This window comes from Peromyscus maniculatus, chromosome 9, assembly GCF_049852395.1.
Source record: "Peromyscus maniculatus bairdii isolate BWxNUB_F1_BW_parent chromosome 9, HU_Pman_BW_mat_3.1, whole genome shotgun sequence".
NCBI lineage: Eukaryota > Metazoa > Chordata > Mammalia > Rodentia > Cricetidae > Peromyscus > Peromyscus maniculatus.
In genome coordinates, this window is record NC_134860.1 from 840,849 (window position 1) to 853,984 (window position 13,136).

At 48.2% G+C, this 13,136-nt stretch overlaps 1 protein-coding gene across 2 annotated transcripts in view; it reads left to right on the forward strand.

The window, feature by feature from the left end:
- Nucleotides 1–6,903, forward strand: part of Il17rd (interleukin 17 receptor D) — a 63,738-nt gene extending 56,835 nt beyond the window's left edge. Inside the window, exons 10-13 of one of the 2 annotated variants that reach the window (XM_006981473.3) lie at nt 213–323; nt 1,385–1,569; nt 4,352–5,300; nt 6,430–6,903. In XM_006981473.3, coding sequence (XP_006981535.1) covers nt 213–323; nt 1,385–1,569; nt 4,352–5,300; nt 6,430–6,542 — 1,358 coding nt within the window. In that variant the 3' untranslated portion in view covers nt 6,543–6,903. The remainder of the gene's footprint in view (nt 1–212; nt 324–1,384; nt 1,570–4,351; nt 5,301–6,429) is intronic. The other variant, XM_016000045.3, reaches the window with a different exon arrangement.
- Nucleotides 6,904–13,136: the final 6,233 nt, after the last annotated feature.

Sequence of the window (13,136 nt, forward strand, 5' to 3'; positions counted from 1 at the left end):
GAACTATTGAATAATTCTTTCCTACAACCCTTTAAAAACAGCTGTGGGATCCTTTTAGAATCGCCACTGCAGAGCTAGAGGGAGGTGGTTGGGGACCCTGGGACCTGTTAGTCAGCTTATGTTTAAAAACAAAAAGGGGGATTCCCCCCCCCCAGTCTTTGAGCCCGTTTTTGCTGCTTAAGTTTAACAGCTCTCCCTTTGCACTCTCCCAGTGCACTCTCCCTGGGCGGGACCCATCAGAGCTGTGGCCATCACTGTGCCTCTGGTCGTCATCTCCGCCTTCGCTACGCTCTTCACTGTGATGTGCAGAAAGAAACAGCAAGGTATTTGTCTCATTTGTCTCTGTGCAGGGCCCTCTCCTCCCCACCCTCTAGTTTGTGGCAAGTCAAGGGCGGGTGCCAACGAAGAGGGAGCCTGGGAAGCCCTGGTTCCTCCAGGAGGGGCCTGGGGCACCTCAGACGTCCTTGCCAGCTCCTTGCCTACTTAAGTTCCCAGAATCCAAACATTTGGCTGTTAATCTCTAGGACCTGGCAATGGACAGGCATATAATCCCATTCTCAAACTCAGGAAGTCTGAAGTCTGAGAATGGAGTCATATGGAGGGCTTCATCATTGATGAGTTAGACATTTCACTGGAAAACTATAGGCAAGCCATATCTTGGTCTGTCTGGGTGGGGTCACTCAGGTGTAAACTTACAAAAAGGTTGTGAAGATGTTCACTTGAGACTTGTGTACTTTCTGCTAAGCACGGTGGGACCAACTTGGTGTCCCAGCCACTTGGAGGCTAATGCAGGTGGATCACTTCAATCCAGGAATTGGAGGCTAGCCTGGCTAATAGAGTGAGACCTTCTGTCAAGAAAAAAGTCCTTCTGTTGTTGTTTCGGTATGCTTCACTTTTTAAAAATTATCAGTAAACAATTCTCCTTCCCTGCGCTAATCCTTTAGTTGACTAGGTTGCCAGAGCCCTTCACTGATGTGAGTGGCGGCTGCTGCAACATTTCTTGACACATCCAAGGGCAGTTTCAGGTTAAAACCGTTTTTTCACTCCTCAAGTTGCCTCAAGCTGCACTGTGAAGAAGACATCAGTTTCTGCAGACCAGAGACTCCCTAGATGGGGATGTCAACTGTTTCTTTTGGTGAATTTACTTTTGAGACCAGGTCTCATGTAATGCCCAGGCTGGCCCCCAACTTGCTGTGTAGCTGAGGATGGTCCTGAACTTCTGACCTTTTTGCCTCTGCCTCCCAAGTGCTGGGATTCCTGTTGTGGGCCACGGTGCCCCAGCTTAGCCGCTCATTGCCTGAAGACACTGAGACCCACCCAGGTCATGTGGAAAAAGACAAAGCTTTGTTTATAGGTGTCAACCTTATCTTCTCTCCCAATTTAGAAAATATATATTCACATTTAGATGAAGAAAGCCCGGAGTCCTCCACATACGCTGCGGCTCTCCCCAGAGACAGGCTCCGGCCCCGGCCCAAGGTCTTCCTCTGTTACTCCAGTAAAGATGGCCAGAGTCACATGAATGTGGTCCAGTGTTTTGCCTACTTCCTCCAGGATTTTTGTGGCTGTGAGGTGCGGAATCCAGTTTCTTCTCTTGCTCTGGGCAGGATCTGAGCTCCATCTTCCTCGTCAATGCCTTTTCCTCTCCAGTGCTTTCTGGAAACCTGCTTTTGCCCAGTGCTTTCCTTTCCAAACCAGGGTCAGTCTGAGTTTGTCCTGTCTGTCACCAGCAGGAAATGTTTCTTATATAGTCTTGCTTGAAACCCTTGACTGGCATCCACATGGTAGGATGTTTTTTGGGTGCTGAAAAGGGGTGCCCTGCCATGGAACATGTGACCAGAATGTGAGACTGTCACTGGACATCATGTCGAGCACCTGCAGGATCAAAGCCTCAGTTGGGGGGGCATCGGGAGAGACGGAGTGTAGGCAGTTCTCTGAAGGAGTTTTGCTGAGATTGGGGATGGAGGATGGCAATGCCCTTGGAAGAGATCTTGGGAGGGCTGAGGTCGATTCCTGTGTCACAGACAGGGAGAAACCAGTGAGAAGACAGTGGCTAGAGAGAACCAGGGCATGAAAGGAGAAGGCTCCAGAGTTTGCCAAGTGTTTGAATGTCTACACGGGTTTCTTAGTTCTCACCTCCTGCTCCTCCTGCTCTGCCTCCTCCTCCTGTTTGGTTTTTCTCACTGTGTAGCTCTGGCTATCCTGAATCCGTATGTAGACCAGGCTGACCTCTAATTCTCGTACTTCTGTCCCCAAGTTCTGGGGTTAAAGGCTTGAGCCCATATGCCCAGTTTTCTTAGCCCCTCTTAACCATGAACATGTAGCTTAAAGAGTGAGTGAAGTCTGAAACCATTGTGGAAGGCATACCATTTGTTTGTCACAAAAACAGTTATCATGCAATATTTTGTAGTTCCTCTACTTTGAACTGCCATTTGGCCCATTTCTTTGGTGAGAATGCCCTCTGGTGTTAAGAAGATGTATTTACAAGCTGGTGGGATTTCCTCCTGTGGGGGGAAGCCTTGAGCCTAGCAGGTGAACGCTGCCACAGCAGCCAGCGACCTGACATGCTCGGGTAGCACAGACATGAGTGGCGTATGTGTGCCCTGTTCTTTTGTGCACAGATGAGATTGCACATACAGTTTGTTTTTTTAAATAGCTGCACCATCCACGGTATTGACTTAACGATGGCTGAGTTGGTCCAAGTTGTTAAGCTTCTTGCTCTCTGGGCCGGCCCATTTCTGATGATTTCTCCATCATCAGAACGCCCCACATTGCAATTGCCCAGTCAGAGATAGAAAGGTATGTTTTCAAAAGCACTTACGTTTTGTTTATTAAGATGAAATCAGCCCTGGACAGAGTTTTTACAGTTTTGTAAATTATGCCACACATGGCTTAACAAAACACAGATCAAAAATTTAGTACAAGGGCCGGAGAGATGGCTCAGTGGTTAAGGGCACTGCTCTTCCAGAGGACCTGGGTTCAATTCCCAGCATCCACATGGCAGTTCATACCTGTCTGTAACTCCAGTTCCAGGAGATCTGATCCCTGATCCTCACACCAATCACCAATACACATACAAAAAAAAAAAAAAATTAGTACAACTATTTTTGTATGATATATAAACCTAGAGTTCATGTATTTTTAAAATACCCAGTTAGGCTGGGCGGTGGTGGCTCACGCCTTTAATCCCAGCACTCGGGAGGCAGAGCCAGGTGGATCTCTGTGAGTTTGAGGCCAGCCTGGTCTACAGAGTGAGCTCCAGGACAGGCACCAAAACTACACAGAGAAACCCTATTTTGGAAAAAAAAAAAAATCAAAAAAACAAAAAACCAGTTAGCTTGAATTTGTATAATGTTAATAGAGTATGAGATATTCAGTATTTTTTTAGCAGATGGTAGATATTGGAACGCCCCTCCCCTAATCCGTGTTTAGCTGTTAGGAATTATTTTTTGAGCTACAGGAGAAAAGGTGCCGGTACAGCTGCTGAGGAATGCTCCTTACAGTTTCAGATGAAAGCAGCTGGAAAGGTGAAATCCTTTGAGAGGCTCACACATGCTTGGCTTTCTTTTCTTTACCAGAGATTCCACTGCTCCCTTGACCCTCTTACCCCCAAACCCTCCGGTTCACAGGCCTTGTCGAGCTTGTAGACCTCTATGAAACGGTAGAGGACGGTACTTAATCCAGACAGGGTTAACCAGAAACAACACCACAGCAGCGGAACAGTGGGCTAACCCTGGGTCTGTGAACATGGCCACAGAGGCCCTCTTTCCTAGTCACACGCTGCATGTGAGTCACCTGTCTCTGTGGGTGGCCCTGGCACCAGGTCCAAGCCCCATTTCCTAGTACACTCTGGGGTCACTATCCACATCCTCTTCTCAGGGCCTTTTAGCCTTGTCCCCAGGGTCTTTCTGCTCTTTAGATCTGGAAGCCTCACTCATCATATGCACTATTCTCAGTTCCTCCCCGTTCTGTGCTCTCTATCATTGTGCAGATTCCATGAGGACATTCTCAAGGTTTCTTAGACAAGTTGCTGGAAACCCTGGCTTCTGTCTCTTCACTTGTAGGGCAGCAGTGTTAATGACCCAACATGTTATCGAGGCGATGCCATGGATGGCAGGCATTTCAGGAAGTCTGGTGTGTGAATGCAGTTGCTAACCACAGAGCTTTAGCTGTTCTCTGTGTGTGTGTGTGTGTGTGTGTGTGTGTGTGTGTGTGTGTGTGTGTGCGCGCGCCTTCACGTATCCCTGCTAATAATGGCTAAGGGGCAGATTATGGGACCCCACTCACTGGCATTCCAGTCTTCTTTCTGGACGTTGGTGTAAATAAGCAGTGAGGTGACCTGTCCTCTTTCCAGGTGGCTCTGGACCTCTGGGAAGATCTCAGCCTCTGCAGAGAAGGGCAGAGAGAATGGGTCATTCAGAAGATCCACGAGTCCCAGTTCATCATTGTCGTGTGCTCCAAAGGCATGAAGTACTTCGTAGATAAGAAGAACTACAAACACAAAGGAGGCAGTCGAGGCACGGGCCAAGGAGAGCTCTTCCTCGTGGCTGTGGCCGCCATTGCGGAAAGGCTCCGTCAGGCCAAGCAGAGTTCATCTGCAGCACTGAGCAAGTTTATCGCTGTCTACTTTGATTATTCCTGTGAAGGAGATGTCCCCTGCGTTCTGGACCTGAGCACCAAATACAAGCTCATGGACAACCTTCCCGAGCTGTGTTCCCATCTGCACTCGGGAGAGCACAGCCTTCAGGGGCTGGCTCAGCACCCAGGACACCACAGCAGTAGAAGGAACTACTTCCGGAGCAAGTCTGGCCGCTCCTTGTATGTTGCCATTTGCAACATGCACCAGTTTATCGATGAGGAACCTGATTGGTTCGAGAAGCAGTTTATACCCTTCCCTCCTCCCGCTGTGCGCTACCAGGAGCCAGTCCTGGAGAAGTTTGACTCCGGTTTGGTTTTAAATGATGTCATAACCAAACCAGGGCCAGAGAGTGACTTCTGTCTAAAAGCTGAGGCTGCTATACTTGGGGCCCCTAGGCCAGCTGACTCATACTCGTACCTGGAAAATCAGCATGCAAGCCTGGACCAGGATACTGAGGCCCAGCCCATCTGCGAGAGTGGCCCTGCCTTGCCCCTGTTGCATGCAGTGAAAGCTGGCATTCCCTCGGATATGCCGCGGGACTCAGGCATATATGATTCCTCTGTGCCCTCATCAGAGTTGTCTCTGCCTCTGATGGAAGGACTCTCCCCTGACCAGATGGAAACATCTTCCCTGACCGAGAGTGTATCTTCCTCCTCTGGCCTAGGTAAGGTGCCCTGGAACTGGGCCCTCATTTTGTCTATCTATCTATCTATCTATCTATCTATCTATCTATCTATCTATCCATCCATCCATCCTCATTTTATCTGTCTGTCCGTTGGTCCATCCGTCTGTCCACCCATCCACCCAACCATCTATTGGTTGTTTTTTTTTTTGAGACAGGGTCTCACTATGCAACTCTGGCAATCCTGGAACTCACTGTGTAGACCAGCCTGACCCCCAAACTTACAGAGATCCACCTGCTTCAGCCTCCTGAGTGCTGGGATTAAAAGTGTGCACCACTGTGTCTGTCTAGGGATTGGGCTCTTGATACAGGCCATATAGCCTTTGGCCACACTTTTGAAAGCCATCCCCAATTTAGGTACCTTATTGGGCAGTGAAACCCGATAGGAAATAACATAGCTCCTCTGATAGTCTTGATTTATTCCAGGTAAGGGGGGAATATTGAACTGCAGAAATGATGATGATAAATTATGGTGAGCTGCTCAGACCCTCCACCAGTGTTATACACACTTTTGCACACAGTATTACCTTAAAAAAATATGTTTATTTTCTGTGTGCACACACACGGGGGTGGGGGTGGGGCATGTGCCATGGCAGACGGGTGGAGATCAAAGGGTATCTGGTGGGAGTAGATTCTCTCCTTCCACCATGTGGGTCCCACAGATTAAACTCAGGTTGTCGGGCTTGGTGGCAGTCTCCTAACTCAGAGTCATCTCACCAGCCCTGCATTGCCTTTCTGCACTGAATCTTTCTGAAGAGATTGGAATACCAAAACACACGCACTGGGCAGGTTTGTGAACGCAGTCTTCTCCATCCTCGCTTTACACAGCACCCCAGGTAGGAGGGCTCGTTCCCAGAGAGCCTAGGGAATCTGCCACACCTGTAACTTTTTAGAGCCACGCTCCCAAAACTTTGGCCTTAAAAGAAGGCTCTTCCTTCCTCTCCTAAGGGGACTAGATCCTGTTAGGAGGATGAAAGAGTTGGTCTGAGCTGGTTCTGATGTCTGGCTATGGCACAACGTACGAGAGCGAATCTCAGCCACGTCGTGGCCTTGGGGTCTGGACCGGTGAAATGCACTGACCATGGAGCTCTGTCCTTTCTTCTCTCCATAGGTGAAGAGGATCTCCCTACCCTCCCTTCCAAGCTCCTCGCCTCTGGGGTGTGCAAAGAAGAACATGGTTGCCACGGCTATACTGATGAACTCCAAGTGGTTGCCCCTTTGTAAGGACATGGGAGCATCTAAGCTTCGCCACTTTAACGGCTGCTGCTTGGGTTTCCCAGCTCACCTCTGTGTTGTGCAGCCTGCCTGGGGCTGAGGGCTCGCACAATGATATCTGGAGTGAAATTCTGGCCAATACTCAATCCTGGCTGCTCCGGCCCTCTAAGAGATATTTAGCAGAGTCTCCGATTTCCCAAAAGCATATGGAGCTCTCCAAGGCATGTCCATTAGAGCAGGCGGCAGCCGGCTATGTGAGGCCATTCCTTGGATTGGAGCCTTTCCTGGCAGGCAGAGAGGAAGCAGGCACAGAGAAGCAGGAGGCACCAACCCTGCTTGTTCTGACTCCACTGACCTCTGCAAACTTTACCTGTTCTCGCCGGGCGGTGGTGGCGCACGCCTTTAATCCCAGCACTCGGGAGGCAGAGCCAGGCGGATCGCTGTGAGTTCGAGGCCAGCCTGGGCTACCAAGTGAGCTCCAGGAAAGGCGCAAAGCTACACAGAGAAACCCTGTCTCGAAAAAAACCAAAAAAAAAAAAAAAAAAACTTTACCTGTTCTCTTTCGGCTACTTTGATTCAAACTGCTTTGTGGAAAAAGCACTTTGAACATCCGGACAGCTACATATGAGTACTGCCTGGGACCCAGATTGTGCTGCGAGTGATGTTTCCATCCGTTTCTGATGTGGAACTTACACTGTCCTGAGTGTTAGGTAAACTCTGAGTCAAAGGTCCAGACAATGACTCAATGTCCATCCAGTCACCTTTTATGAAACAACTTTCTCTACATTACTGGGAAACGTGGCTGACCAGGATGGAATCCATGGAGCAGGCTGACCCTCTTGACCGTCGTATGTGAAGAAGATGCCAGCATCTGGATGTCTTCCCTGGATCTAAGGAGCCAGCATGTGGGGACCACAGCTGTCCTGTTTAGTTTCCCTGGGTTACAATTACTGCTCTGTAGCTCGGATGATGATGCACGGAGATAAAGGACTATTACACAGCTGGGCAGCGTCATTGGAAGTTGTGGTTTGTGCTTTGGCTGTGGTGCTCTGTGTCCTGAATGTTAGAGGTCAGAATCGATTAAAATACAACAAACAGTGTGTGGGAGGTGGTGTGGCCAGTTAATCTGCTGACGTGGTTTTGACTAGTGACAAACCTCCTTTTTAGAAAGCAGAAAGGAGGGGATTGTTACAAAAGTAAATGCTCTATTTTTATGAATGACTCTTGTACAGAAGTTCTGTTTCCAAAGGCAAAACATCTCTTCGCATGCTGTTTATTAATTAATTAGATGTATATAGTGACGTGTCCGTCTCCTCTGTGGAAACTCCTCATCCTCTCGCCCTGGTGCATTTGGTGTGAGCATCCTTCTCCACCGTGATCATGAGTGCTGTTGTATTTTGGCAGGCTGTTTCCCCAGCATTCTGCCGGGAACTGTGAAGGATTTCCCCATTCTTTAACCAGATAGGATCAACGCTAAGGAGGATGCTGAGAGAGATCCCAAGGTGGGGTGGAGGAGGCAAGAGGCAGGATTTTTCCTTCTAGGCACATTTTCAGCAGGAGGGGAAGGGAAGCCTCGGCTCCTGCAGCAGTGTGTGTGTGTGTGTGTGTGTGTGTGTGTGTGTGTGTGTGTGTGTGTGTGTGTGTGTGTGTGTTGGATGCAAGCTTCCTCCCTGCTCTGCACAGGCGGCTGGCAGCTTCTCAGGAGAACGTGCTCCTCTGTCCTCTGGCAGAGGACAGAGCAGCTGCTCTGGGCGAGCTGTGAGATGGCCTCACTGTAAAACCAGGCCTCCCAGCAGCGGAGTTCGTTCCACATTGTCACCGTGGAATCCAGACCGAGCAGACAGAGCTCCCACCTCCACGAGACTCCCCTGGCCGTCCTCAGTCTTGGCTTTCGTTCTCTGAAGGAGATCAGTGGGCCTAAATTGCTAACGTGTGACCATTCACTGGGAACATCATCAGAGAGGTTTTTTTTTTTTCTTTTCTTTTCTTTTTAAGCTGAGGCCAAGAAATATTTTAGCGCCCCCCCCCCACCAAGGAGACTCCCCAAAGAAACCACTTTTAGGAGAGATACTAAGTTTTGCATATGGGATGTGGGACCCCTGAGAGTGCGTAGGGCCAGCATGGGGCCTTGGGCTTAGGGCTAAGCAAGGCCCAGGCAGAGAGCTCACAGCCTGGATTCAGGTGAGGAAAATGGAAGGAAACCATGTGAGCCTTCTAATATGCCAATCTAAAAAGTCAGGATCATCAGGTGATGTTTCAGTTTGGAGTTAGCGACTGGATGCTTTTATTTTGAAATACGAATGTTTCTGATCAGAAGACTCAGATTCTAATGTGCCAAGTGATGAAACTACAGTAAGGTTGCTTAACTCAGGATGAGCTGATAGTGGGTAATAAAGTGAAATTTTATTAGTCAGCCCCTGTCCCCCCCTCCACCTCATCACTCGGGCTAGGAGTGAGAATTGCCTTGCAGATTAAGGCGAAGTGTCTGTTCTGAACAGAGCTGCAGTTTTTGACTCAAATTGTCCCCCACGGTAGAGATGGTAAGATGGAAGTAGAGAAAGGTTCTGACAAGCCACAGGCTTTTTGATGCTGTAGGAAAACAAGAGGAGGTTGGGTCTGAGAGTGAACAGTATGTGGGTAAAGAGAGGATGTCCACTGGGAAGGAGGCCAGGCTAAGACCAGGGCACCAGGAAGCCTAGAATGATGAGGTAGTTGTTGCCCTGTGTCTGTGGGTGTCCCACAAGTGCAGCTGATGCTGAGAAACCTAGCTAAAGGGGGAGGGGGAGGGTGTTCTCTGACCAGTTGGCACCAAGTAACAGGAACCACCTCAGGGGGCCTCACCAGGTACAGGAGTGCAGAGGCTTGGGACTTTGGGGCACATAGATTCTAGAATGAATCAGAAGTCGTCCTTGACCAGGCCCAGGGATTCAGATGGGACCTAGGCAGGTAATAGTATTTTGAGTCAAAATGAGACTGGGTCTTAAAGTTATGGTCTGAAGTTTTGGGTTGGCAGGCAGGTGCTAACTGAAGTCAGCCCTGGGTCAGAAGCTGAAAGCTGTCTTCAGTGATCATGAGATCACTGGAGTCAGCATGCAGAAAGTTAGGGGTTCAAGTTCATGTCTGATTGAAGTGCAGACTTACCTCTTCATAGTCACGTGATTGTTTTTGTTACTGGTTTTCTTGACAGCCTCTAATCTTAGGTCCTCTGACCTTTATGTAAGTAACTAAATAGGGAACTGTCCCCTCCAGACTATGGGATTGCAGGGTTGTGGGAGCTTTTCGGAAGGAGTAGGGAAGCTATTTTATTCATGAAGGCGAAAGAAAGGAAAACACAAAATCATCAGCTACCTCAACACAAGAAAGAACATTCTGCCTCTATTGGGAAAAGGTAGACCATGCCAAGGTGAAGGTTTCTCATCTTTTTCTTTTATCTTCCATTGTCGGGGATGGCTGCTCATAGTTGGCAGAGTCTGCTTTCTGGGGCACCAGAGAGTGTCCTTTCTGCCGCACCCCTGTCCAGCCTTCAGGAGCAGGGAACATTCCAGATGAGTGTGTCTCCGCAGCATTTCCTGCTTTTCCCAGTTTTCAAGAAAAGCTGAGAATTTCTGATTTTTAAGCTATTAATGTCTAGCGCTGGCAAAGCCCAACAACCCAAGTTTAGTCCTGTGAACCTACCCTCTTCTAAAAGTTGTGTTCTTCCACTTCCTCATGCTGGCTGTGGCACTCACAGATACCCATGTCGTGCGTGTGTGTGTGTGTGTGTGTGTGTGTGTGTGTGTGTGTGTGTGTGTATCGTGTGTGTGCACACACCAAGTTTAAAAAGCAAGCAAAACATTGGCAATTAAACTTTAGAAACTACTAAAGTGAATTCAGGACCAACAGAACATGTAGATGCATCTGATTTTGCACAGTGGCAGCCAGGTTGTGACTTCTGCTTTGTAAGATGTGAAATAAACCACCCACCGTAATCACAAATACGTGGGGTCCCGGGAAAAGCTGCTGCTAGCTCTCTCCTCCAGGAAACTTGATATGATCCTGATGGTTTGCTTCTCATGTAGCCCAGGCTGGCCTTGAACTCCTGATGCCTCCTGATGCATGCACCATAACCCACAGCCTCCCTATGATTCCGAATGCATTTGAAATGTTTTGATTATGTCTTTATATTTCATGTCTCAAGAGAAAGGCAGCTCAGCTGTTAAATTTCAGATTCAGATTTATACTGTCCTGCATTTAAAAGCAGGCAACAGTTGCATTTAAACCCCTGGACTTTGGGGGCCTTATTTATAGTTCAACTCTAGTTGTAATAATGTATTTATGTGGGGGGCAGTTCTGAGCTTATGCCAACATACTGTTAGGGGAAATTTATTTGGGGAATACAGTAAAGCGCCCCAACACTGGATTTTGCTATCATCCTTTTTCTGTAGCCGAGGACTGTTGGGAGGTGTGATAAAGGAAACGAAGAGAAGCATTTCCTGTTGTTGAGAGAGATAACAGGTGTCCCCATGGATGTTTGGTCACCCTGGTCAAATCACCACTTTTCCAGATCCAAGGGTGAAAGTTAGCCACAGGAAGGCTGGTCGGCTGTAAGCGGTTGGGTTTGGTTCCAGTTTCAGAATTTGAGGGTGAGGAGAGGCTTAGATCACCCAGCACGTTCCCCCCATGCACTCAAGACAGGCTGTGCTTGAGTTGTTCCAGACACAAGGCTGTGTCCCAGAGTCTGGCTCCTTAGCGAAGGAGATTCTGTAACCTCCCCGCTGATCAGATAGTTCTATGCATGTCTTTGTTGCAGAAATTCAAGCCAGCTTTCTTTTGTCTAGGGTGTAGAGGAGAAAGAACAGCTGGTCGCCTTCCCAGTATTGAAAACCACAGTGAAGTCATCCCTTGGTGTTTTTTCAGTAGTAAATAATCCCACCCACTTAACGTCTTTCACGGCTCTTGTTCTCCAGGGGCTTAATGATTTCCTCCGTTCCTGCACTTCTCAGCACTTCTCGGCTTCACACTCAGTGTCGTTACCCAGACAACACCGGTGCCTTGTGTGCCTTGTTCACATGGGTGCTATCCGACAGCCATGCCCCAAGTTAGGGTTACAGGGAAATTTGTGCAGGCCTGGGTGCTCTCACCACATAGAAAACATCATGGCACTTTAAAACACTGTCCTGTCACTGATACGCGTTCGGAGAGTTATGACCGCCACTTTTGGTGTCTTGGTGATAGTCCTGGCTCCTGTGGTATAGCTTCTTTTCTCCCACGGGCAAACACTTGGTGCTCATTGCTGATGTATTTAATGTCTTCTTTTATTCTGAAGACACCCTTCGAGGCCAGCTCTTACCTTCAGAGTGGCAGCTACTCCACACTCCCACTTCGGGTTCTGTTTTTCCCTATCTGTAGACTTGACCTTTATTTTGTGAATCATATCATCGCTTAAATGGTGCACACTTCAGCAGAACTGGCAAGGTAAGGGGCAGGCGTTGCTAAGTGCCACCTTCCCGATGCTGTTGGGGACTAATTTACAAACCCTTTTGAATGCCTCAGGGAGAGCCTCTGGGGAATTTTGGCCAATTGTTTTCTTTCCTGCCCCTTGGGTCATCCTTGATATTCACCTGGGACCACAGACACCAAGGCTGTATCTCTCAGTCAAGCAGGCATAGTAGCTGATACAATCAGAAACCAGACAGAAGCAATCATTCCAACTGCACAGCTAATATTTATATTGCATGGAATCCGGCAGAAAGAGTCAAGGAGCAGCCTCCTGTGGCTGCCACTGGGTTATACGCAATGTGCTCATCTGTTATTTAAAAAAGAAAAAAAAAAAAATTCTCTTCCTCTCAAAAAGAAGCATGTCAAGTTTGGACAGCAGCAAAAAACTTCCGTACAAATCCAAAGTGTTCATTTTGAGTGTAACATTAATTTTCGTTATCTGTTTAAAAGCAATTATTTTTACTGTGGAAGCTCCCGTGTTAAGAAGGAAGACCTTCGGGCACAGTGATGATGATGACATTGTTCTGTTTTATATTTTAAGTTTTTTCTTCGTGAGGTTTGGCAGAATAGTGAGCACGGGCAGGCTGTAGCAGTGTGCCGTATTTTCACATTGGAGATATTGGTGGTGTATTTGTACAAAACTCCATAGATGACAGTCAGTCATGGCTGACATTTGTAAGATGTTTTTGTGCCTTAGAATTTCTGCATCAAATAAAGTGTTTTCTTGTAAGTCTGAAGTGGCTCCTTATTTTCCAACATCTGTCCCGCTTCCTTCCTAGCTTGGGCTCCCGGCTGTGTGCAGAGGGTTCTGCCACTGGGTGCGGAGGTATAAGAAGGGCCTGCATCTGCACCCTGCTCTGCGAGGTCACTTCTTGGGACTCATCACTTCCTGGTCAGTTCCCTGCTCTGTTGCAGGTGCCGTCATCCTGTGGTTAGGAGACCCAGACCCCCAGTTTGTCTATAGAACGGGCCCAGAGCCCTGCTTTAGGGGGTGGTGACAGTTGTCAGGGTACCCCAAGGGACAGGTGTCCACAAGAGTGCAATGGTTGATAGAGAAATGGTTAAAATTGGGGTTCTTTGGAGTGGAGTCAGAGTCAGAAATCGGGGTTCTATCTGTTCATTTCT